This window comes from Grampus griseus (assembly GCF_964374135.1).
Source record: "Grampus griseus genome assembly, chromosome: 20".
NCBI classification, from domain to species: Eukaryota; Metazoa; Chordata; class Mammalia; order Artiodactyla; family Delphinidae; genus Grampus; species Grampus griseus.
This window is the reverse complement of record NC_139014.1, coordinates 22,896,529-22,921,565: the sequence shown is the minus strand read 5'-3', so window position 1 is coordinate 22,921,565 and position 25,037 is coordinate 22,896,529. Positions and strand designations below refer to the sequence as shown.

At 55.6% G+C, this 25,037-nt stretch overlaps 4 protein-coding genes and 1 long non-coding RNA gene across 5 annotated transcripts; 4 read left to right on the top strand and 1 right to left on the bottom strand.

Moving 5' to 3' along the window:
- Window positions 1-1,877: 1,877 nt before the first annotated feature.
- On the top strand, window positions 1,878-3,568 carry HOXB8 (homeobox B8; the record flags this gene model as incomplete). Its single annotated transcript, XM_082679987.1, has 2 exons — window positions 1,878-2,301; window positions 3,118-3,568. 2 exons carry the CDS (start codon window positions 1,878-1,880, stop codon window positions 3,423-3,425), a joined length of 732 nt encoding a protein of 243 aa, XP_082536113.1. The 3' UTR covers window positions 3,426-3,568.
- Window positions 3,569-5,531: 1,963 nt separating this feature from the next.
- HOXB7 (homeobox B7) lies at window positions 5,532-8,990 on the top strand. The gene is made up of 2 exons (XM_082679632.1): window positions 5,532-6,102; window positions 8,238-8,990. Exons 1-2 carry the CDS (start codon window positions 5,703-5,705, stop codon window positions 8,489-8,491), a joined length of 654 nt encoding a protein of 217 aa, XP_082535758.1. The 5' UTR covers window positions 5,532-5,702; the 3' UTR covers window positions 8,492-8,990.
- A 3,369-nt stretch (window positions 8,991-12,359) lies between these two features.
- Window positions 12,360-23,003, bottom strand: LOC309838306. The gene is made up of 3 exons (XR_014298342.1): window positions 22,902-23,003; window positions 15,717-15,815; window positions 12,360-12,437 (listed from the first exon to the last, which is right to left on the bottom strand). It is a non-coding gene; the product is annotated as an uncharacterized lncRNA (long non-coding RNA).
- On the top strand, window positions 18,137-20,407 carry HOXB6 (homeobox B6). The gene is made up of 2 exons (XM_082679298.1): window positions 18,137-18,566; window positions 19,592-20,407. The coding sequence occupies exons 1-2, from the start codon at window positions 18,152-18,154 to the stop codon at window positions 19,849-19,851; spliced, it is 675 nt and encodes a 224-aa protein (XP_082535424.1). The 5' UTR covers window positions 18,137-18,151; the 3' UTR covers window positions 19,852-20,407.
- On the top strand, window positions 22,466-24,000 carry HOXB5 (homeobox B5; the record flags this gene model as incomplete). The annotated part of the gene is made up of 2 exons (XM_082679371.1): window positions 22,466-23,071; window positions 23,753-24,000. The coding sequence occupies exons 1-2, from the start codon at window positions 22,510-22,512 to the stop codon at window positions 23,998-24,000; spliced, it is 810 nt and encodes a 269-aa protein (XP_082535497.1). The 5' UTR covers window positions 22,466-22,509.
- Between the last annotated feature and the right edge of the window lie 1,037 nt (window positions 24,001-25,037).

The following is a 25,037-nucleotide window of genomic DNA, read 5'->3' as shown; positions in this document are numbered from 1 at the left end:
TGTGCTGATGAGCCTGGAACCGCCCTCTCAACCGAGGGTGATGCGGAAGGTGTGGAGGACTGGCCTGGGAAGGTTGGGAGCAGTTGGGCTTGGTTACTGGGTCCCGAGGCCTGGATGCAGGACTGGGGCAGCCCAACTGAATGTTATCCTGCTGGTGGCATCAGGCCCCTCTCCCATCACACAGACTTGGTCTTCCAAAGGCTTGCTGACTGGGCTCCAGGACCTTCTAGAGACCCCCTCCCCATTCCAGCAACCCCCTCCCAGGCCACCCGAGGTTGTGTAAAACTGCAGAATCGCAGTCACAGGGTGAGCTTTGGTCAGGACTTCACCACTGCCCATTAACCAGAAAGTTTCGGCTCTTCCTCCTGGTGCCTCCTCAAGCTCTCCTGGATCCCTTCTCCAAAGAAAAGTCTTGTTTGTTTGTTGGAAAGTTGGTGAGTGGCCTGGGTGGGGCAGAGAGTGTGGTTTGGGGGCTCCGGAGAGGGAGTGGGGGCAGGTGCTTCAAAGCTGAAGGAGGCAGAAAATCTCTGAAAAGTCACCGTTTGCGCCGAAAAAAACCTCATAATCATTCTCATTTCGGCTTTGTCACCCCCACCGTGCTGCAGTCGGGCGGCGGGGGCGATCGAAGCTGCAGTTTTATAGCTGTAGAGGAAAGAACTCGTAAAATGCTAACAGCTTTTATGCGCTGCGGCATAAACAACAACAGACTCGGCTTTATTGCGTTTTATAGTTTGTTAAAGAGTTTACAGCCGTTTTTGGGGGCCGGTTACCCAGCCAATTCCCTCCACACGATAGTTAAACCTTTATCAATAATAAGGAAATTGATCATTAAAGCTTTAAATATGACTACCTCGTTTGTTTGAAAATATGTTTAGGAGAGGAAGCTGTATGATTTGATAACTTGTATTAAAATACCAATTACATTTATAGGACCTTTTAAAACTCGGTGCAATTAAACCGTGTTCTTTTACATTTTTCCGAAGCGACCCTGACATTTAAAAAGACTCCAACTGCCTCGTTAAAATCGCGAAATTAACAGCGTGCCTACGCCTGGCGCGTTGTGTATGTGTGTGCGTGGTTTTTTCCGTGCGCCCCACATCAGTCTTTGGGGGTGGTCTGCGAGGGTATTTGATTTGTTGCGAGGCGAGAGATATCTCATTAATGTAGGTAGTTAAACAGATTTAATCCGTATTCATGCTCTCTCCCCCCTCTCCTCCCCGCTCTCTCCCCCTCTCCCCCTCTCTCTCCCTGGGTTTTTTTTTTTCTTCCCCTCCTTTTTTTTTTTTTTTCCGCTCTCTCCTCACTCCCCGGCGCTCTCTCGCTCTAGCTCTCTCTCTTGCTCGCTCTCTCTCGCTCTCACCCTAGCTCTGCGTTCTGTCCGGGAGGAGTACGGAGAAGCCAATAGGATGCGGGGTCTCTAATGGATGCAAATGATCATGAAAAGACAGTGCAAAATATGAAACAACTCATTTGCAGGGAAGTAAATCACCGAAAACTGTTTATGAACTGGCATCCCTTCTTCGAAATGTAAAGCGAGGACCTCTTTAAGTGGCGGTATATTTTTTGGGGGGGTGGGGGGTGGGGGAGGGCGAGCGAGCCGCGGCTGCCATGCAAGCTTAGACTTTTGGAGGCTTCGCTGTCCTTTTCTATTCCTGGAAATCACAAAAAGTGTGGTGGCTTCGAGATATTCTTCGCCTTTTCTTTCTTTTCTTTTTCCCCCCTCCTCCTTTTCCTCTCCTTTCCTGGCGAGGGTGACTAGGAGCCGGCGAATCCGCGTTTTTTTCTCTCTCTCTCCCTCCCTTTCCCCCTCCCCACCCCCTCCCCAACAGCCCCCAACTACAGCCGCCGCCGCCGCCGCCGCCTCAAAATTCAATAAAATGAGCTCTTATTTCGTCAACTCACTGTTCTCCAAATACAAAACCGGGGAGTCCCTGCGCCCCAATTATTATGACTGCGGCTTCGCCCAGGACCTGGGCGGCCGACCCACCGTGGTGTACGGTCCCAGCAGCGGCGGCAGCTTCCAGCACCCGTCGCAAATCCAGGAGTTCTACCACGGGCCGTCGTCGCTGTCCACGGCTCCCTATCAGCAGAACCCGTGCGCCGTGGCGTGCCACGGGGACCCGGGCAACTTCTACGGCTACGACCCGCTGCAGCGGCAGAGCCTGTTCGGTGCGCAGGATCCAGACCTGGTGCAGTACGCAGACTGCAAGCTCGCCGCCGCCAGCGGCCTGGGGGAGGAGGCCGAGGGGTCCGAGCAGAGCCCGTCGCCCACACAGCTCTTCCCCTGGATGCGCCCGCAAGGTGAGCTCGCGTCGGGGCCGGCGGGGGGAAGGGAGACCCGGGGCCCAGGCCGGCACGGGGGGCCGGGCAGGCCAGGCGCGGTTCCGCCAGCCCCTGGAAGACTTGCTTGTTCTGTTCAGATAGGCTCCCCCTTCTTTCCTTCCTTCCTTCCTTCCTCCCTCCCTCCCTCCCTCCCTTCCTTCCTTCCTTCCTTCCTTCCTTTCCTTTCTTTTTTGTTTCCCTTGAAGGAGGTCGCTAAGCGACATTTCCTGAATCCATAAACCCCTCACCCTGCCTGACTTTTTTTCTTCTTCCCCTCCTTTTTACCCCTTTTACTGTTTTATGGGGGGTAGTGGAGAAAGGGTGGTGGGAATGGGGCGCTCAACTTTTGCACTTCTCAATTGCTTTATAGTTTAATTACCCTGAAGAAACTTTTCTTCTGGGGCAGAGGCTCTGGGGGCTTTTCAAGGTGGGTCCATTCGTCCCCATCCTGGCTTTTTTATTCTTACTTTCCCCCTCCTTCACATCCTTCCTTCTAAAGTTTATGGCACTTTTAATAGATTCAACCACCCCCGCCCAACTCTCTGGTGCTGGTTACCAGGGGAGGGGGCTCCCCTTTCTGGCTCCCTTAGATTCAGTGGTGTCTGATCCCCCTCACCCGCCCCCCCTCGGCTGACCGCGGCCTCCCAGCGCTCCCGCCCCTGCACGGGGTAGAAGGTCCCCTGCCCTTATTATACTGGTCTCCTAGGCTGGTTCACGAATCTTCCAACCTTCTCTGTCTCTGCCCCCTCCCCCACCCTCCCCTCCCCTCTGTCTCGCCCTTTCCCCCATTCCCAGCAGCCGCCGGACGCAGGCGAGGCCGACAGACCTACAGCCGCTACCAGACCCTGGAGCTGGAGAAGGAGTTCCTATTTAATCCCTATCTGACTCGCAAGCGGAGGATCGAGGTATCGCATGCGCTGGGACTGACAGAGAGACAGGTCAAAATCTGGTTCCAGAACCGGAGGATGAAGTGGAAAAAAGAGAACAACAAAGACAAGTTCCCTAGCAGCAAATGCGAGCAGGAGGAGCTGGAGAAACAGAAGCTGGAGCGGGCCCCGGAGGCGGCGGACGAGGGCGACGCGCAGAAGGGCGACAAGAAGTAGGCTCCAGCTGGGACTGCCAGGGCCGCGGCCGCCCTGCCTCCGCGGGTCACCCGACCGCGCTGCCGTCGCCCGCCCCCGCCCGAGACAGCTCTAGCCCCGTGAGCGGGGCCCGGAGCCTGGCCTCCCACCGCAGCTTCCCCGCCGCGCCAGTCCCCGCTAGTGGTAGTTTCTCGTAATAGCTTCTGTGTGTGAGCTACCGTGGATCTCCTTCCCATCTCTTGGGGGCCGGAGGGGTGGGAAAGAAAAGGATTTTAAACAAGGACTCCCTCTCCCTGCTAGGGTGAGCGGCTGCGGCCTGGCTGAGCCCCACCCCCACGCCCCTGCCCCGTGTAAAAAGCCTCCTTGTGCAATGGTCTTTTTTCCTTTGAACGTGCTTCTTTGTAATGACCGAGGTACCGATTTCTGCTAAGTTCTCCCAACAACATGAAACTGCCTATTCACGCCGTAATTCTTTCTGTCTCCCTCCCTCTCCCTCTCTCTCTCTCTCTCTCTCTCGCCTCGTACTCATTTCCCCTCCCACCCCCCTCCCCGCTGCCCTCTCTAGCTCGCTGGCTTTCTCTCTGGCTTCTCTCTTTTCCTCCCCCCCCGCCCCCCGCTTTGGTTTGACAATTTCGTCTTAAGTGTTTCTCAAAAGAGGTTACTTTAGTTAGCATGCGCGCTGTGGGCAATTGTTTAAAGTGTTCTTAGGTTTACTGTGAAGAGAATGTATCCTGTATCCGTGAATTGCTTTATTGGGGGGCGGGAGGGCTAATTATATATTTTGTTGTTCCTCTATACTTTGTTCTGTTGTCTGCGCCTGAAAAGGGCGGAAGAGTTACAATAAAGTTTACAAGCGAGAACCTGAGACTTGCCCGGCCCGCGCTCCTCATTTGCTCCCGGCGCCTTGCAGAGCTGCGGAGCGGGGGAGCCAGTCACCGGGCTCCTGCGTCCGCCTGGCCGCGCAGCGGAGGGGGCGGGGGCTGGAGGCAGGTGGTGCGAGTCCCTTGGCCCAGGGGCGCAGGGGATGAGGGAGGCGGCTGCGCGTGATTGGAGGAGAGACGAACGAGGGAGGGGAGCCGAGAGAAACCCCCTCCCCCTCCCTTCGCGTTCCGAGGCTGCCGGCCCCGGAGACCCCCGCGCCCAGGCCATGCTGGAGAGATGCGCCTGGGCTGGTGGCTTTATCCCCCCAACCCCCCAACCTCCCCCTTTGTTTTTGTGTGCCCTCTCCTGTGTGTGTGTGTGTGCGGGGGTAGAGGTGGAGTGCGGAGCTGATGAACAAGCTGAAAAATAAAAAAAAAAATTAATTTTTTTCGTACTCTCGTGGGGGGGGGGGGAGCAGGAGAAGGGAGATGCTCTTCCCTGCCTCTCCCTTTCTGGGACTTGGCCACCTTCGCCCAGCTCCGAGGTGGTGGCTCGCCGCCTTCCTTCCTTCGCTCCCTCTGCTTCTCCAGCAGCCACGCTCGACTAAGGCATCCGCCTCCGGGAACCAGGAGAGCAGCATACCAGGCCACCCTCCTCCCTTCCTTTCTCTTCCCACCCACCCCACCCCCTTCCTTTTTTAATTTTCAAACCTTTTTTTTTATTTTTTAGCCACCAGAAACCGCAGCATCCAACGCCCGTGGGCTGGATTCCGCGCCTCTGGGAGCACCCAGGAAACCTCACTCCGTCCCTGCCCGTCTGGGGCAGAGAGAGAGAGAGAGAGAGAGCGAGCCTTGAGGCCAGGCTCACCTCGCTCCTCACCTCGGGAGAAACGGACCAATTCCGGACTAAGTTCCCCCAAAGGCCCAGCCAGGCTGAAGCGGTCCGGATTAATAAAGACCTGGCCTGCCCCCACCCACCCACTCACCCGGTTGTATGCAATCCCTGCGTTTGTTTCTGGCTGGGTAACGGGCTGGGGAGGAGGGGGTGACAACAAGGATCGCTCTCGGAGGTTATTTATTTTCCCTTCCACTCAATCCCTTCTTCTCCAAATCTCGCCTGCAAGCTTCCTCCAGCCCACGGGGGTCGACAGCGGCCCTTGAGCCCCCAGCCCTAATCCACAGGGCCTGGTTTTCTCATTCATTATTGATCATATTTTATAAATCCAACGCCACACAATTTTTTCCACATTACCGGGAGCCGTGGGGAGGCTGCCCGGCTATTGGCAGAGGGGACGTCACGTGGGCGGGGTCACGTGGTCCAGAGAGGAAAAAGGGGGTCCTTTTTGGTGTAAATCTGGACTCTAATTCTGTAATATATCAAGGAATCTCGTAAAACCGACACTAAAACGTCCCTGACTACAAATCATCCGGCCAAATTATGAGTTCATTGTATTATGCGAATGCTTTATTTTCTAAATATCCAGCCGCAAGTTCGGTTTTCGCTACCGGAGCCTTCCCCGAACAAACTTCTTGTGCGTTTGCTTCCAACCCCCAGCGCCCGGGCTATGGAGCGGGTTCGGGCGCTTCCTTCGCCGCCTCGATGCAGGGCTTGTACCCCGGCGGGGGGGGCATGGCGGGCCAGAGTGCAGCCGGCGTCTACGCGGCCGGCTACGGGCTCGAGCCGAGTTCCTTCAACATGCACTGCGCACCCTTTGAGCAGAACCTCTCCGGGGTGTGTCCCGGCGACTCTGCCAAGGCGGCGGGCGCCAAGGAGCAGAGGGACTCGGACTTGGCGGCCGAGAGTAACTTCCGGATCTACCCTTGGATGCGAAGCTCAGGTAACGCCGCGCACCGAGCAGTCCCGAGCGGTCCCGAACCGCAGTGGCCCGGGCACATTCCCCGGAAGGCGCCCCCTTCCCGGCCAAGTGCCCCTCTCCTTGTCCAGAGTGCTCCTGGTAGGAGGTCGGCCCTGGGGACGCGGCCCCCCACCCCGAGCCGCGAGCCGGCGCGCCGCCCCCATTCCCGTTTTTGCTTGGTGCTCTCAGGCTCGCTCGCTGCTTCCCTAGCGGATCCCTCTCCGCCGACGCCGCGGCGCTCTGAGCCCCCAGACCACCCACCCCCACCCTTCCTCCCGGCCTTTTAGCTTTAAATATTTATCAGCCGCGCCGGCACGGGTTGGAGAGGAGGCCGTTTGTCTTGCGGAGGAAGACTGGGGTTTGCAGAGAATAGCCATTAGGATCTCCCCCCTCCCTTCTCCCTTCCCCAGCCGGGGATCTCAACTCTGGGTGTGTCCCCCAGCCTCAGCTTGGATAAGGTCTAGGGGAGGGGGCTGCAGTGCTGAGCAGTTCTCCCCTCCCTCTTTCTTCCCAGCCAACCCCGCTCCCCCATTATTCCCTTCTGGACAATTAGAGGTGGGCTCTAGAGGCCTGGTGGGAGGAGGGGGTGTGAGAGGTGATGAGGATTCAGCCAGGGACACAGAGCCAGAGAGGCAGGTGGAGAGAGGGGGGCTGAAGCCAAGAGAGAGCAGGCTCCTGACCCCCAGTAAACTTGGGAAGCGGGAGGCAGGAGAACTAGAGAAACTAGAGAAAGGGGCAGAGGCCTCAGGGGAGTACAGCTGGCTTCCTCAGGTGCCCTTCCTAGCACCCCTGGAGAACTGGCCAACTAGTTTGCAAGTGTCGTTCCAGAAGGGTGGATGTCCTCTTGGGGGAGACACTAGGACTTCAAAAAGCCAAATCAAGAAAGAGTGCAGGCCACCGAGGAAGCTGCTGCAGGAACCCCAAGAGACCAGGGGCTTCGTGGGGTCTCCTGACAAGCCTGTCCCAGACAACCTTCATAATGTTGTCCTGGACTCAGAGGCCAATCTCAAGGTCCAGAAGACCCAAGACTTGTGGTCGGAAGCTCCCAATCCGGCCAGGGTTGAGGGCCAGGAGAGCCCAGCTCTTACACTTTCCGTATTCGTGGTCACGGTCCCCATTACCTGCTTCATAATTCAACTGGCTTTCCAGCTGATTTATTAAAGCCCCAATTTTTCTGCTCATAAACATTTCAGCTTGGCTTTTATCTGACTTGAAATTAGGGCCCTTAGCCCCTCCTCCCACTCTCTCCTTCCTAGGAGGGCTGGCACCAGCACCTCCCCCAAGCCTCCTCAGGGTTTGGGGCCTAACCTGGGAAGCTCTTCCCTGCCCTTCAGCCCCCACCAGCCAGATACTGAATGTTCTACCCCAACCCAGGCTGCTGTCTCTCCTCTCCCTCTGTGCCTTCCTGGAGGCCCAAAGATTGCTTTGGAGGGCTGGGTTGTCTGGGCAGGTGGGCAGGCAGGACAGCCTGGCCCTGTCTGAACCTCAGCCACTCACTGGAAAATAGTCATCAGAAGGCAGTTGCTCTCCAACTGACTCCACGCTCCAAGGAAGTCTGCAAATTCTCACCTCCTCCTCATTCCACAACAGGCTGGGGGAGGGGGGAGACTGGACCTGTGAGGCTCTTTGTCTCCTTTTCTTTTTGGGAAAAGCCCTCAGGCCAGGCCTAGAGTCCCACTCCAGGGTCACTTGCATGGTTTATGTTGTCCTGTACCCCCAAAGACCATCAGAGTCCGCATGCAAAAGGGGAGACTTGGGGTTCCTGGTCCCGGAGGATTAACTGCCTTTCATCCCACATACACACCCCTTTAGGCACAGGGCCTTCAAGAGCCAGCAGGTTAGACCTTGTTAGAGGTTAGACCTCAGAAGCCCTAGGCTAGAAGACTTCCTGGGTGGAAGATGGGAGTGTTTGCCTTGGGAGGCCTGTAGAAAGGTCTGCACGTTGAGGAGAGATGGCAGGCATAGGCTGGGGTATGGATAGTGACAATTTGATGTAATGGGAAAGAAGCTCTTCCAACCACCGATGCCAAACCGCATACAGGGTCCAAGAGGGAGGGGAGCACTCTCATGGCTCGTTCCTCACTCACTGATTTTTCTCCTGCAAATAACCTGCGCAGGGACCGACCGCAAGCGAGGTCGCCAGACCTATACCCGCTATCAGACCCTGGAGCTGGAGAAGGAGTTTCACTACAATCGCTACCTGACGCGGCGGCGGCGCATCGAGATCGCGCACGCGCTCTGCCTCACCGAAAGACAGATCAAGATCTGGTTCCAGAACCGCCGCATGAAGTGGAAAAAAGAGAACAAGACAGCGGGCCCCGGGGCCACCAGGCAGGACAAGGCCGAGGCGGAGGAGGACGAGGAAGAGTGAGGGACAGAGAAAGGGCAGAGGAAGAGAGACGAAAAAGGGAAAGAGAGAGAGAGAAACCCAGCTCTGGGAACTGAACCAGGAAACTCAAGTCAAATAGGGAGGAAAAAAAAAAACTATTTAAATGGAAAGCAGTTAATTTTTTTTAAGGAGAGAAGGTGAAATTTTGGTTTCTTAACACTGGAAAAAAAATACTACCTATAGGAAAGTCCATCAGGTTTGTTTTGTACAGTATGGGAAGGACATCATCCACCTGTTCTGTAGCTTTCTGGAATTTGCCTCCCCTTTTCTATGTTGCTAATTGTTAAGGTCTTTGGTAAAATCTTGCTGTTTTGTAAGCCCCATCTTTGACGCTGTCTGTGTGGTCTGTGGGTCTGGAATAACATGTGTGGTTCCCCGGCTTCCTGAGCAACCCCCCTTCCCAGTAGCGGCACTGAAGGGGCCTTAGGGAGCCCTAAGGACCCACCAACTAGCTCAAGTGTCCCCTCTGTGCACCTGGCCTGCCCGCTGCTCCTTGCTCCCACCAGCCCCTGTGATCCTCTTTGCATTCTATGTGTATCTGAAGGATGGAGAAATAAAAGCAATTAAAAATAAACAGAGCCCCTATTTTCTGTGTCTCCCTAAGGCTGGGAGGGGGTGAGGGATAGTCATGCATCCCAGCGCCCCTTTGCTCCAACTTCTGCTGCTGGCCCATTTCTTTCTGTGCTGGGGCCTCTTCTGTTTTCTTGTGCCCCTTGCTCTGGGGGCTGCCAACTAGTGAACCTCGGATACCACACACACACATTCCCTTTACATTTTTTTACACATATTGACACGCAGATGCACCCAACCACACCTATTTACAGGCTAACACTGCACATAAATAAATATATACATTGTCACACACAGTCACAAACGTCCATATTCATATGTTCACAAATAAACAGACAGGCATTCACACATCCCAAACCCTGCCCAGAACACATAGTATTCACATTCACTCACACAAGTAAACCCACGTTCATACTCACGGACATATTTATACATACCAGGGTACACTCACACATCGGCTCATAAAACACACAGATTCACGTTTGCCCCCAAGTAAACACGTCCTTGAGTCCACATGCCCAGTCGCACACATTCACAAAACAAAACAAAAAACAAGCCCCCCACAGTTCCACAAACTCTTCCTCATTCAGGCCTTCACCCGAGGCTGTGGCTTGGCGCCGCCGAGGCACCAATATAGAGCTGAAATCTCAAGTGCTAGGCCCCAAGCGAAGAAGGAGCGGAAGGAAAGGGAAGGTGACCACCCAAATCCACTCCCCCTTCTCGCGCCGGCGGGCGGGCGGCGTTGGGCAGAGGCCAGACCGGCGAGCAAAAACCTCCCGGCCGCCCAATCAGGCCTCCAACGTCAAGATGCTCCTGGCTTTCCGCTCGGTCGGCAAACATTTTCCACAAGAGCTATTCGGTTATTTTATTGAAATTTATTTTACTTTCATTTATTTTAATTTATCTTATTCTAAATTGACCCAGCGACCCAAGTAAAACTTGAAATTGGGGGAAGAAAATGAGCGCCGATAGCGAGAAGCTGAGCGGTGCGAACTACCCGGCTGCTGTGGCCGCATCCCTGCTGCTCTGAGCCCGGCCGCACGCCTTCCGCGGGCTGCCTCTGAGCCTTTCTGCCCGCTGTCCGCGCTGCCGGCAACCTGGAATCTTCCCCGGAGTACAGAGAAAGAGAAAAAAGAAAAACATTTGTGTGTGGGGGAGGTTATTTCCTTTCCTGCATTTGGGCGCTGGTAGCTCAATTCAAAATTCGGGCATATTTCAGGGGACCTGGGAAACCTGGGGTGAATCTGGGTTGTTGTTTGTCTCCAAAACACCCCCTTGATTGAGGGATAAATACCCAGAGGACGGTGCCTACGTAGCTAGACCTGCGGAGTTGATTTTTAGTATCTATTCGATTATAAACCCTGAATTATTAAAATTTAAAGATCGGGCATCGGAACAGAGAAGGGGAAGAGGGTTGGAAGGAAGCGTGTTTTAGGAAAATCTGTTTAATCTGAATTTGTAAGTAAAAGGCTCCTAAACCTTCAGTTCCCTCATTAATGACCGCAGACCCCCCCGCCCCCCCCAGCAGAGCACAGGGAGTTGTCCCTAGGAACCTGGGCGTGTGGACATTTGGGTGGGAGAGTCAAGGGTCCGGCTTTACCCTCCTCCAATTTCTGGGGTGCAGAGGCAAGCATCCAGTGGCTAGAGTGTCTGCCTTGGCCCCCATTAGCCTCTTTGGGGCAAAAAGTAGGCCCTAGGAGATCTAGGGCCCCACACCGGCAGTGCTACAAGCTTCACAGGTGGGGTTCCCGCCATCTATAGTGCTGGGAGGAAAGGGGGCACTGAAGCTTTCATTTTGCCCTGATGCAAGTGGCAACTCTGGACACTAGCTGCTGCTCCTAACTCACCCCCAGATTGCCTTAGAATGGTCCCTGTGTGGAGGTTTTTGGGGTGAATTTTTACTAGAAGAGGGGACAGAACTCCTGTGAGAATAGGGAGTTTCCAAAAAGAACCCCCCTCCCAGCTGGATGCTTGTGCCTCCTCCGCCTGATTCCCCACACCCCAAATCGCACCCTTTCTCAGATTGGGGTTTCCCCAAAAATCGAGAAGGAGAAGAAAAGAAGATGGCGACTGAGAAAAGCGTTGCTGGTGGAGCAGCCATGAAGAAATGCAATAAATTCCTTGTTGTTTTATGAAAATTTACAACTTTGTGATAGAAGTTTATGAGTGGTTGAATCCAGCGATTGGCCAGCGCCGGTCATGTGGCCGGGCGATCGTGAACATGAACTTTTTATCATTTCCCTGGTGGTTATAATGCAGCATTCTTTTGGACACCACACCTAGGTCGGAGCACTGTCGTCCTTCAGGGCTCCAGCCTCTTGATATTTTTATACTTCAGTATCAGCTCGATAAAGCAAAAGAGAGAGAGAGAAAAGCGAGGGGGAGAGGAAAGAAGAGAGAGAGAGAGAGAGAGAGAGAGATAGAGAGAGGGTGGGGGGAAGGAGGGGTGGGAATTACACAAAAGAGAAAACCAAAAATAATTTTAATTTCTAAGTTAATTTGCTTGTTGATCTGGGATTTTAGTCATCATGGAGGGTAAATGGACAATCTGCCCAGGACTGCAGCCTGATACCATTTTTCAAAGCCAGAACTTACTCCATTTTCTATGCAAATATCAGAAAAGCGAACACCCTCTCTTCCCAAGTCAGAGAAGGGGAAGCAACGGCTCTCAGGTTGGGACAATATTATCTGGAAGATGAAGAAGAAACCGAACGCTCTCTCTCCCTCTCTCTTTTTTTTTTTTTTCTTTCCTTTCTCTCCACTCCCTTCAATCGGAGGAAAGAAATCCCAAGGTCTGCAAAGGTAAGAGAAATTCTACAATTTCTTCTTATTCTTTTGCATCGATTTTTACAGGGGGTGGGGGCTTGGGTTTGTCTCTCTCTTCCCCCCGGCCAAGACGGGGTTGAACCCCACCTCTGGGCGCTGCAGGGAGAAGCTTCTCAGGACATTCGGTGGCCGAGAGAGGGGTGGATGCTCCCTGGAGGGGGAGCAGGGCAGGGAGACGGGAGGAGGAACAGAAAGGGGCCATGGAGGCGAGCTCTAAGTCGCCTTTTTAAGCTGGGAGGAGAGGTTTAAGCGAGGGGGCTGCAAAAGAGAGGATGGGGATGTCTGGGCTTCGGGACGCCGGCAGAAGCCGGTTGCGATGGCCTCTGTGGGTTTGCGCCCCCTCCCCCTCCACCATCCTTCCCTTGTTCCGGCCTCCCCCCAATTGCCCCCGCGCAGTTCTCTTGCCCGGTGCGGGTATCGGGTATCGGTGGTTTCCCGGCAGCACTGGCACAAGGGGCGGTGGCGCTGAGGGACGTCCTGGTCTCTGGAGGGCCTGGAATCTCCGCAGAGGCCAGCAAGGGCGAGGAGGCGTCTAGAGAGACACAGAGAGAACAATTCACAGAGAAATACTCATTATCTCCCTTCGGAGATATTTCTGAAATTAAAGGGCTGTGGGTGGAGGTACCCAAATCGAGGGAGACCTCCCAGGAAGCATGCCTGAAAATGCCCGGGTCGTTCGCCACTCCCGCAGGAGGGAGCCTCGCTCTGCAGGGAGACAATTTTGTGGTTTTTAACGCGGTAGGTTACAGCGTGTTGATTTCTGTGCAATATCGATTCTATTACTTGTGTTTTATTGGTATGGATTTCGGTGGAGGAGGAAATTGCCGTGTGTGTCTTGATGTGGAAACATTTCAAACTTTCCTAGATCCAAATGTGGTGATTGTGAAGAAGCTGTTTAACACGTTGTTTTAGGCATGTAAACAAAAGAGAAAAACAAAAAAAAGAGAAGAATAAAATTAAAAGAAAATCCCATTAGGGGACCTGATGGTGCCCGGACCAGAAAGCTGCCTGGCACTGAGCTCAGACAGCTAATCCTGTCCCTCCGGCGCCTGATTTCATTCCTCAGCCAGACCTCCGGGGGCGGGGGTAGCGGGGAGAAGAACCGTAGGCCGGGAGGCCGAGATTCCTAAAGTAGCTGGTGGGGTTGAAAAAGGCACAAGTCGCTGGGTGAAGACTTAAAAATAGAGAGGGCTTCTGGGGAAGCTGCCAGACGACAGATAAGGGACTTAGGGCGCGGAGGGCAGGAGAGACTGTGATTTAGTTTGGTTTGCAGGAATAGGTGATAGCTTTCCTCTTTTTAAAGAGCAGATGCAGAGCATTCAGCCTCGGGCCTCCGGTTGCCCAGGGATTTGGGGGTCTGGGTGTGTGTAGGGGGATATTGACCCTTTCAATCCTGAGCTGAGAAGAGAGAAGCAGCCACTTGTGGCGCTGGAGGGGGGCCCCTGGAGGCACAGGTAGATGCCCTCGAAGCAGGCCCGGCATGGGTGCCTGAAGGGACTCCTCGGCTGCGTAGCGAGAGAAGTTCTCGGCCAGCACCCACGGCACTAAGAGCCTATTCTCAAAGGAAAAATTCCCCAAACCCACCCAGACTAAAGGTCTTTTTCTCCTGTAGTCTTGGCGGGGTATAAATCATCCCTCAGACAGTTTACTCTGACCCAAATTATGCGGTTTGCTGCCATCTACCGTCCGTTTGGAGACATGCGGCTTCGGCGCCGAATGCCCCGCGACACTGCCTGAACCGTGCCCGACGACTGGAGCCCCCGCCGCTCTGGTTCGGCGGGCTTCTGGGGACGTCGGCCCAGATTGACGCTTTCCGCTGGATCTCGGTTCCCGCCTGCCCGCGTGTGAATTGGAGACCAAGCGTCGCCTCCCCCTTGTCAGCCTCATCCCAGCTCCAAACCTGGCGGCTGGCTGAGGGAAGCGGCTTTTTCTAGGGCATATTTAAAAAGGACTAATACTTCATCCCGCCCGCGGGCAGGGGCCCTGAATCAAAGGATTGGGGGATCAGAGTCGAGAGCCCTCTCCCCGCTATCCCCCTCCAAGCTCAAGAGGGGATCACCAGGGCCGCTAGGGAGATCCGAGGCCAAGGCTGTTCAAGGTTTATTTGGTTTTCTTTTCGGCTAAGGGAGGGGTCCCGCAGGGGAGGCGCTGGCCCGGGCAGTTCCACTCCGTTGTCAAAAGACAAACCGAGTCTGTTTTCTCCGGGTTGGGTGGTGGGTCTTGCCAGTTTCTTGGCCATTTGAGTCTGTGGTGAAGGAATTGAGACGAGTTTTCTGGAAACTGTTGGTGTCTTGCAAGTGAGTGTGCGTCCCCTTCCCTATTCCCGATCATTTCAAGCGAAATCGACACAAATATGCTTTGGGAAAAAACGGGGGTGGGAGTGGGGATCAATCAGTAAGGAACCCTAACCCTTGTAATTTCCGTTCCTGCCGAACCCCTCATACCCACTTGAGCCGACTGCTTTCCCAGAAGCGGGTGGCGAGGGCGGGGGTACGCGCCGCTGCCGCCGAGTTTGAATATTGGCCCCTGTTTCACGGGTTACTGATTAGCTCGGGCTTTCAAGCCGCAGGAGGAAGCTCTGGCCGCTCCTTTCAAGGTGCTGTGGCCCCAGTTCCTGGGCGGGGGCTCCAGGAAATTGCTTGCGGTGCCAGGCAGGCCGAGGTGTTACTAGGGTCTGGCCCGGAGCTGCCGAGGTCGAGGGGCCCAGCGGTACTGGGGGCAAACGCGGGGGCTGCGGCCCGGAGTCTTTGGCGCCTCTCGAGTCTGGGCCGCAGGAGCAGCCCTTTCAGCTCTTCAGCAGAGAGTGACTTTCTGGCGGCTAGAAGGCCCGGCCCAGTGCTGGAGGCCCCGATGGAGCGCTCTCCGAAGGTCTTGGGCCCCTCGGAGGATTTTTTCTTGTGGACAATCCGAAGGACAGATGGGGAGGGTAAGGCGGCTGGTATAGAGGATTGAAACCCTGAAGGGCTCTTAGGGTGCCCAAGGACCTGGGGAGAGGGAGCTGAGCTGCCACTGCTCCCCCCTCCATCAGAGAAGATGCCGTTCATTTGCATAATGGAAATGTCTTTGTACTGTGCTTTGGACTGGCCAATTTTAAGGCAATGTTCTCTCTGGACAACTCTCGAAGAGTGGGAGAGGCCACACTGCTCCCTCTGGGAACATTTGTGTTCCCCAAAACCAGAGAATCACAGAGTCTAGGGGAAGAACTGGGTTGAGATGTTTGAATTCACCCCACCCCAATCACAGTTGGGAGTGGGGTGGGGGAAGGTGCCCACAGTCCTAAGAGCTGGGGGTGGGGGGAGCTTTGCAGCTGAGAGGAAGTGGGAAGCCTGGACAATGTCTCAATCCCCTCCCCTCCACACACCTACTGGCAAATATCCTCCCTGAGATTACTGGTGCAGGAGAATTTTACTCCAGAGCTGAGCACAACTTAGACTTTTCCCTGGGAGCTGGAATGTGTGTACGTCCACAGGACCACAGGGTCATAGCTCAGAAAATTACAATTATACATCCTGCCTGTGGGATTTCTATGCAATCCTTCTGTTGTGTACTCAAGACTTAGTACACGTTTATATCCGCCTCTCCATACACACACTTTCTCGTTGAGCAGGGGGAGACACCCCAGACCTGCCGATGGCTGTGCCCACTGTGTATTTACATATTCCCCCTTGGAGACAGACAGACGGCAGTGGACGGAACCACAGACAGATTCATAGAGATCTGGCTCCAGAAGCCAGGCGGCCTCTGGCCCAGCCCTGCCTGCCTGCTCTTTCTCCCAAACAAACGGATCAGACGAATAAACGCTCATAAATACCTCTGGGCTTAGATAAGAGCGATGAGGCGCTATTTCCTTTCATGCCGGACTCCAGGCGCCCAGGCTCTGCCTTTGCGGCTCCATCTCACGACAGGCAACCTGCAGAGGTGAGGTTAATTTGGGGCTGTGACTCTAAGGATAAGGCGATTATTCTTGTGTTTCTATCACAGGGGAAGACTTCCTCCCTCACCAAATCTTATGTTATCCAGGCTTCATGGAAAAGCCCACACCATCCAGTCCTAGTATGAGGACATTGTGGCCAGAGAGGAGGCACAGAGGGCTGAGGCCGAAGGCCCCGCCTCAGGAGCAAGGAGGAGGGAGGTACACGAGGCACTCCCCCCACCTTGCTCCTCCAGCCCAAATGCTCCCCATTCCTCTCCAGGAGTGGGCCTGACCACAGCTGGATTAGAGCACTTATGACTCTCCATCATTAGGAGGCTTGAGTTTATTTTCTTAAATCTTGACAAAACCCCCCAAAGAGTTGGGCTAGGAAGTGGTGGATGGGACAACTGGGAATAGCCACTTAGCCATGAAGTTGCAGCCCAGTTGTCCTGAGTTCAGAGAGCCTTGGAGGCCACTTTGCAAGCAACCAAGTTCCCACCCTTGGTCACCAACTTCAGCCCTCTACCTCTTTTCCTAATGCCTTGTGCCATCTTCAGTGGGCAGAACTGTCCCATAAAAAGGAGTCCAAAGAACAAGTCAGAGAAGGGTCAGCCCGGCCCCTTCATCATCAGGTTTTGTCTCCCACCCTGGCCCTTTCCTGGCCCCAGGTCCAAAGGTTGTCACCCTTTATGCCTAGCCTCCACGTGCACATTAGAATGTTGAAAATACACCATGGCTGAGTCTTCCAGCCTGCCTCCAATGCTCATTTTCCTTAGATGAGAGAGAGAGAGAGAGAGAGAGTCAGAGATGTACACACTCTCTCACACCAAAGCTTGTAGGTAGCAAGCGGGTGATACAGACATGAGACGTGGTAGGGATTGTAGAGATGCTGAGAGACAAACAGAAGGGTAGTGAGCATCTGGAGAGGGGATACGGAATGATAGTTGTAAGCTGCCTGCTGCAACCCCAGGAGGACCCAATCCCCCTCTCTCCTTATAAAACTAAACAAAAACCAAGTCTTGAGAAAGAATTAATTTTAAAGAGAACTGCCAGCTTCTGGAGAGACCTGGAAAAGGAGCAAGGGCTCCTCTCTTCCCAGTGGTCTCTGATTGTCTCCAATATCAGGAGGGTTTGAGGACCCAGACCTGGAGGAGGGAACAATTTCTTCCCTGAACCCAGACTTACTGAAACACCTTTGATTCCTAAGAATCTATAGCCCAGTATATTCTAATGTCTTTTGGGGTAGGAGGTGGGGTGGAGGGAGGGTTGCAGGCAGGATAGGGATCAGACAACCTAGGTTGGAGGATGCCTTTCACCCCTCCTCTCCCTATCCCCCTCTTCCCCGTGCCCCTTCCTGTGCCAAGAGCAAGCAGTACATACTAGAACCAGGCAAGATGTCTTGGGCAGCGGCAGCGGTAGCCTTCCCAGAAGCTCCTAGCCTAGCTGCACAACCAGAGGGAGAAGCTTAGCCTCAGACCCTGCTCCCATTTCCCAGTCTTCTGGGTCCTCTGGGCAGCAGGCTCTGGCCTGTCTCTCAGACCATAAGAGTTGCAGAGAAGCAGGAATAACAAACCCAGGCTTGGAGGAGATGCAGTAGAGCTGAGAAACAGGAAAAACGTTTTTCAAAACCTGGGAAGAGAGGGTTTCTTCTTTGCTTCTCGCTTTCTGAAAACAATGCTGATCAGTGGAGAACTCTTCTCCCCTTCTACCAGTACAAACCCCGAGAAAACAGCCTCCTCCTTTAGCTCTCTTCTAAGGAAATTGAGATTCAAGATTCAGAGACATTTACCCACCTTCCCTGGAGGGAATAACCCCTGCCTTGCCTAACCCCAAGCAAAGCAGGGGTTAACTTCTCTGAAAACACAATTAACTTTTTCCTCTTCTGCGTGGGGAGGGGAGGGATATATTTATTTGATCACTGGGGGATGGGGTGGTATCAATCCAAGTGCTCCCTCCTCCCTCAAAGGCACAGACGCCTCTTTCGCAGACCCTACGTAGGTGGAACAGGACGGGTTGTGCTGTTGGGGAGAGAGAGAGAGAAAGCAGAAGGAGAAGAAGGAGGGGAAAAAAAAAAGGTTGATAGGTTTGTGCGCGGGTCCCTAGCGCGGGCTGCGCTCCTCCTGGGTGCTATTTGACAATTCCTGCCTCTGCCATTGGTCAGTGTTGGATCAGATGGTTGTATTTCCTTCTGGCCCTCACTGGCACCTCGCCATCCCCCCTCAGCTAAAACCCAATCTCAGATATACTACTAATAGGCGCGGCGCTCGGACTATAAAACACAACAAATCATAAACCCGGCGGAGCAGCAGCGGCCGCGCGCGCCTCCCCTCCCAATGAGTTCCTATTTCGTGAACTCCACCTTCCCCGTCACTCTGGCCAGCGGGCAGGAGTCCTTCCTGGGCCAGCTCCCGCTCTACTCGTCGGGCTATGCGGACCCGCTGAGACACTACCCCACGCCCTACGGGCCCGGGCCCGGCCAGGACAAGGGCTTTGCAGCTTCCTCCTATTACCCGCCGGCCGGCAGCGGCTACGGCCGGGCGGCGCCCTGCGACTACGGGCCGGCGCCGGCCTTCTACCGCGAGAAGGAGTCGGCCTGCGCGCTTTCGGGTGCCGACGAGCCGCCCCCGTTCCACCCGGAGCCGCGGAAGTCCGACTGCGCGCAGGACAAGAGCGTGTTCGGCGAGGCGGAGGAGCAGAAGTGCTCCACCCCAGTCTACCCCTGGATGCAGCGGATGAATTCATGCAACAGTGAGTGAGACTTGCTGCGGCCGCCGCGACCCCCACGGGCCCCCCTCCCGGAGCCAGAGCTAGAGAGCACCCCCTTCTCCTCCAGAGAGAGCGTCTCGGGTCGGAGCTTAGGGAAGATTGGGCGCCTGCACCGGTCTCCCGCGCTGCCCTCCCGCCCTCAGGAGTTGCAAAGTTTGCAAAGTCCCAGATGCACTCCGAGTCAGGGGGAATGAGTGTGTTCTCCCGGAGCGCCAGGCCGCAGCCGGGATTCTGGGTCAGGGAGGCGGGCAGGGGCCGCAGTCACTGGCTGGGCTCTCCCTGTCGCCCCCAGCTCTGGTCCGATCCCCCCACCCCAAGACTGTTCATTAAAAACGGAGTGCGTCATGGGAAGAGGGGCGGCGTGACGCTGGCGAGGGAGGGTTGAGTCTGTCCCGGACTGGTTTTCCCTGGGGGTCGGGGGCTGGGGAAAGATGAGGCACCAGGAAAGGGGTGGTAGTCAGAGGAGGGAGGGAGAATAAGGAGAAGAAAGAGAGGGAGCAGGCGGAGGGGAACAGAAGGAGAAGCAGGCGCTGGGATCTCAGGTTGGATTATTTGTCGGCCTTAAGTCCCAAATTGATGTCCATTAAAGGGACACGAAAGTGAGGAGCCCTTAATGCCAACTACGGATCGATCTACGTCATTACGGATTAAGGGCCGGAATCTATCACAGGATGGTGGGGGAGCCAGATGGATGGAAAGAAAAGATGCGGCTAGGAAGAGACATACCTGGCCAGTGCTTTCCCAGCCCCTCCCCCTAGGCTCAGGTGGGATTTAAAACTGCTCCTCCCATCCCCCCACCAAGAATCTAGACAGAAGGCGTAAGCCTAGGAGACCTGGAGGGAATCTGGAGGGGGCGCTGGAGGAGTGAGGAAGGAAGGGGGGCAAGGAAACAGGGAGAGTGGAGGGCATCCCGGGACAGGCTAGAGTCCCCGTTCGAGGGTCGAGTGGGGGAGGGGGGCTCTGGCCCTGGTGACCCCAGGCCTCAGCATCTCCTCTCTGCGTAACAGGTTCCTCCTTTGGGCCCAGTGGCCGGCGAGGCCGCCAGACCTACACGCGCTACCAGACGCTGGAGCTGGAGAAGGAGTTTCACTACAATCGCTACCTGACGCGGCGGCGGCGCATCGAGATAGCGCACGCCCTGTGCCTGACGGAAAGGCAGATCAAGATCTGGTTCCAGAACCGGCGCATGAAGTGGAAAAAGGAGAGCAAACTGCTCAGCGCGTCTCAGCTCAGTGCCGAGGAGGAAGAAGAAAAACCAGACGAATGAAGGCGCTGGAAGGGGGCGGGGGGACGCGAAGGGAGAGGCCTTCGGGGAGCCGAGGGCATCGGAGAGCCCCGAGAAGGCTCTGCGGGCGGGGGAGCCTGGGGACCTGCTCTCCAGCGCGCGACAGGCGGGGCCGCTGCTCTCCTGGATGCCCCCGCCCGCAAAGCTCTCGCTGGGCGCTGGGAGGCCGCGCTGCCTGAGCCCAGCCAGCACCCCAGCGCCCCCTCCATCCCCGTGGAACCTCCTCAGCCCAAAGAGGCTCCCCCGTGAGAACTGAGGACCGGACTCACTTGATGTTTCCTGGAAGCAGAGCAAAACGCTCTTGTCCGTGTCGCGTCTCATTTCGTCCATGTCCCCCGTGCACGGTTCAATGGTAGATTCGCAGTCCCCTCAGCGGGGGCCTCGAAGACTCCCTGACCCCAGACCTCTCTCCCAGCCCCTCCCCAAAGCCACTGGAAGGAGCACATACTACCTAGAAGTAAGAAGAGGAGCCCCAGAAGAAAACAAAGTTCTATTTTATTAATTTTCTATGTGTTGTGTTTGTAGTCTTGTTTTAGCTCTGGACGTGAAATACTTCGGTAATAATATTAATATTATTAATAATGATAATAATAATAAAGACGTAAAACCTCGCTGCTGGGTCACCTCTGCTCCTCCCCTGCCACTCCCCTACCCCCACCGCCACCCCTGCGTCCCCGTGCCGGAAACTCCGCAGCAAAGGCAGGAGCCCTGGTCGGCCCCAGAGGGCTCGGAAGTTACAGTTGCGATAAAGGCTGCAGCGGTTCGGCCCAAGCTCCAGCGCTTCACCTCGCCGGTGTTGAGGCTCACAACGGCCTCTCCTGGTGCGGAATTGGGGGACGGAGAAGGGCCGTTTCCCTCTTAGTCTCTAGCATTTCCTCGTTTGTCCGTGGCACGAGGGACGCCACCAAGGCCCTCCAGCCGGGAGCTCTTGCAGAGACTGAGCCAGGCGGGTCTCAGTGCCTCAGCAGCGCTGTTCTCTCCACAGGATCGCCAAGGCCCGTGGTCTTTGGCCTGCCCACATGGCCTGGTCTCCGCCGGCCTTGGCCCTCGGCTCCTGGCCTAAATTGGGGCCACCGGATATCTATCTCTTTGCCCTCAGCTGAAGACTCCCGGCACCCCTTCCTGCCTCAAGTAGTAGCTCAGCGACAAGTAGGGGAATGTGAAGCCGCCGGCAGGCGCCGGGCGAAGGGCAAGACTTTCCCCCTGCTCTTTGGAGACCTGAGGGCAGGAGGCCAGGTGATGGGGCAGTTCGGTCTCATCCCATCAACAAAAACCGACCCATTCTCTCCCCACCCCCACCCTCACCCTCACCCTCACCCAGGCGGCAAGCTGCGGAGACTGTTTTCCTTTCTTCCTCCTCCCTCTCTCTCCCTTTTTTATTTTTAAAGAAAATAGCCGCCTGGCAGAAGGGGCCCAGCTGTGGCGGTCTTTGGCCGCCCAGCGCGCTCAGCAAGGGGCCGCGGGTCCTCGGAACCCTTTTCCGGGGAAGGAGTGGGCCGCTGGGCAAATTCTGAAACTACCCAGACGCCAGCAAGGGGTCTCAAGTGGGGCATCCCAAGGCAGTAGCGGGCATCTGGTGAGAAGGCGAAAGCATTCTGCCTTGGTCCCAAACTCTCAGGACCATGTTTACACCCAAACCCCAGCCCCGACACGGTCGTCTCCACCGTTTTTCTCGCAACTAGGCCACTTAGCCCCAGCCGGCCTCTTCCTTTGGGGTCTCTGTCTTGCTCTGCCCTTCTTCCATCCTGGGCTAAGGATGAGGAAGAGGTCAGAAAGAGGATTTCAAACTTCCAAGGGAACAAGGAGAAGCGAAGGCTTCTCCTTCGAACCCTCAGCTTAGCCTCACCGGCTCAGCTTGGATGCTGTGGACGGGCCACTGCATCCCGGTCAGGAAGCAGGCCAGGCTGAGCTCACAGGGGAAACCCTTTGCAATCATTGTTTTTCACACACATCTTCCAACCTCTCCCCCATTTCCGTCCCCAACTCGGAGACTTGCAAAGCCCGAGTAAGGGAAGAGCAACTCAATCTTGGGTCATCTTATCCAGAGTTGTTATAATAATAATAATAAAAACGACAGGGAGAAGGACCGATGGACAGACGAACTCCACTCCCGAGAAAGTGGGTAAAGGCTCGACCGGGTTTCTCCTCTAAAAGATTCAACCCTGTGGGTGAGTCTAGGCCGGGTTTCTTTCTAGCCCCGCGGTTGCACGGAGCCGGCAGGGAGGCAGCTGTCGCCGCCATGGCTGTCTGCGGCCCGCGCTCCCGCCGTTCGCCGGGAGGTGGCGCGCTCTGCTCAGAGGCCGCCGCCAACCTTCTCCCTGTTTCTCCCCCTTCTCCTTTTTCCCCCTCTCTCGGAGGCTCGCATTGAATCGGCCCTAACGATTCTCGGATCGTCATTATTTGTAACCATAGAGCATGAATTACCTCTTGAGGTCATCAGCGAGAATTTACGACTGGTCAACAAAAGCACGTGATTCCCTAACGCCCCCCCATCCCCCTTCCACCCCCCCCCATATTTGGCCGCATACATAGCAAAACGAAGTACAGTGCATCGCTATAATTCATTAATACATCATAAATCGTGAAGCACAGGGTTATAACGACCACGATCCACAAATCAAGCCCTCCAAAATCACCCAAATGAGCTCGTACTTTGTAAACTCCTTCTCGGGGCGTTATCCAAATGGCCCGGACTATCAGTTGCTAAATTATGGCAGTGGCAGCTCTCTGAGCGGCTCTTACAGGGATCCCGCTGCCATGCACACCGGCTCTTACGGCTACAATTACAATGGGATGGACCTCAGCGTCAACCGCTCCTCGGCCTCCTCCAGCCACTTTGGGGCGGTGGGCGAGAGCTCGCGCGCCTTCCCTGCGCCCTCCCAGGAGCCCCGCTTCAGGCAAGCGGCGTCGAGCTGCTCCCTGTCCTCGCCCGAGTCCCTGCCCTGCACCAACGGCGACAGCCACGGCGCCAAGCCCTCTGCTTCGTCCCCCTCCGACCAGGCGACCCCGGCCAGCTCCAGCGCCAATTTCACCGAAATAGACGAGGCCAGCGTGTCCTCGGAGCCCGAGGAAGCGGCGAGCCAGCTAAGCAGCCCAAGCCTAGCTCGGGCGCAGCCAGAGCCCATGGCCACCTCCACAGCCGCGCCCGAGGGGCAGACTCCGCAGATATTCCCCTGGATGAGGAAGCTTCACATCAGCCATGGTAATTCTCGCTCTCGCTCCCCTTTTTGTCTTCTCGGCTTTCCTTCTCCGCGTTTGAGGGAGGGGGGGCGGCGGCGAGGAGAACTTGGCTTTTCCTCAAATATAGATTTCTTTCCTCCAGAGGGGAAGAAGTCTCTAAGAGGGTCCTCACAGCTCAGCTCGGGGGGACAGAGCCAAAGAAGGTCTTTAGCTGGGGGTTTGGGGAGGAGTATTTTTAATAATTTGTTCCCAGATTCGCCTTAGGTTTTATTTGCCCAGCTTGAACTAGCTTTAGGATGAAGGATGAGGTTTATGTAACGTGGGGAAGGATCCTGCTTTGCCCCCGAAATTTTGAGACTGTTTCTAGCAGAGGAGGGGCGAGCGGTAAAACGAGCCTTCCAGGGCAAAAGTGCAACCGTTCTCCTCCCTCCCGGGGTGAGCGACCGCCTGAGCCCAGCGAAGGGTGAGGCACAGGGAGGGAGCAAGAGACAAAGCCGGGCGCACTCGCTGCCAGCAGAAGTGGGGGCTGCAGGAGAAAGGGGTGCAGAAAGCGAGCTCGGATGCGGGCATCTGGAGTGGGGAGAATTGGAGCTGCGGTGAGCTGGGTGCCAGGGACGCCTGGGTCCTGCTCCACGCCCCCCTCCCACCCAGGGCCCCCTCCCTTAACCGGAATAACGTTGCCTCGCTGCTCTGTCTGCTCCAGATATGACCGGGCCGGACGGGAAAAGGGCCCGGACCGCTTATACCCGCTACCAGACCCTAGAGCTGGAGAAGGAGTTCCACTTCAACCGCTACCTGACGCGGCGGCGGCGCATCGAGATCGCCCACGCGCTCTGCCTGTCCGAGCGCCAGATCAAGATCTGGTTCCAGAACCGGCGCATGAAGTGGAAGAAAGACAACAAACTGAAAAGTATGAGCCTGGCTACAGCCGGCAGCGCCTTCCAGCCCTGAGCCCGCCGGGAGGAGCCCCGGGCGGCCCAAGAGCCCGTGCTGCTCCCAGCCCTAGCCCCTCCAAGCCTCCCCGCGCTGCCGCTGCCCGCTGGGGACCGGTTCCCACGAGCCTGCCTCGCCCGGGCCTTGTGCTACGATTTTTCGTTTGGTCTTAAGTCTTCCTGTGGCTCCCTCTCTCTTGGACTGGTTAATCTTGTTATTATTGTAATAATAATGATAATTATTATTTTCCCACCATGCTCCCCACTCCCCTCTGCTCACCCCAAATCCGCCAGTGTTTCTGAACGTTGGTGTCTGTGGTTGCACTCCTTCCCCCAGGACAAAAAGAAACTCGCATGTTTAATGTGAACTTTCCCCTCCCCATCTGTGTTCTTCTAACTTATTTATAAAAGGATGATCGCTGTATTTTGAGTTTCAGCTAGAAACTTCTCTAAAAGGGGCAGCAGTTGAGGTCGGATAGTGCCGCAGCACCGGGCCCAGCTGAGCTGGCCTCGGAGACCGGAGTCCATGACTGTGTCTCATTCCACCTTCCTCTTCCTCCTCCCTCCCCACTCCCAGGCCCAAGTCTCCCAAGACTTGGTCCTGGGGTGGGAGGGGGCTGGGGAGGACCAAAGGGTGATGTTGAGAAGAGGGCCGGTAAATACTGAGATTTAAGTTCCTGCCGCCTGGGTAGGCCCCACAAGGCCTGGTCCTGGAGCATCCGGAAACAAAAATAACCCTCAGTGTAAAATGTCTTGTGTATTTCTCTGTGAATTCATGGGTCTGGCATAGAGGGCCCAGAGCTTGTAAATATGGGGATAGTCTGGGTCAGACCTATCCTCTCCTCCCTACCCATTTCACTTCCAAGACCATCTGTAGTGAGCGAGTGGATGCTGTGCTACATGTGAAATCTGTCTTTGCCGGGCGGGCCTGTCTCAGTGATTCGCTTTTGGTATTTGTTTGTAGCTTTCCTTGAAGTCAAATAAATGTTTCCCCTCCTCCACTGCCCTTCCACTTGTCTTTTCTCTGGGGCCTGCCTCTCCCATCACCGGGCACAC

What these genes read in the sequence shown, in the direction of transcription:
- HOXB6 (XM_082679298.1), top strand. Translation starts at nt 18,152, where the DNA reads ATGAGTTCCTATTTCGTGAACTCCACCTTCCCCGTCACTCTGGCCAGC. An exon ending in GCGGATGAATTCATGCAACA is followed by an intron (nt 18,567 to 19,591) that starts GTGAGTGAGACT and finishes TCTGCGTAACAG; the next exon opens with GTTCCTCCTTTGGGCCCAGT.
- HOXB7 (XM_082679632.1), top strand. Translation starts at nt 5,703, where the DNA reads ATGAGTTCATTGTATTATGCGAATGCTTTATTTTCTAAATATCCAGCC. An exon ending in CCCTTGGATGCGAAGCTCAG is followed by an intron (nt 6,103 to 8,237) that starts GTAACGCCGCGC and finishes TAACCTGCGCAG; the next exon opens with GGACCGACCGCAAGCGAGGT.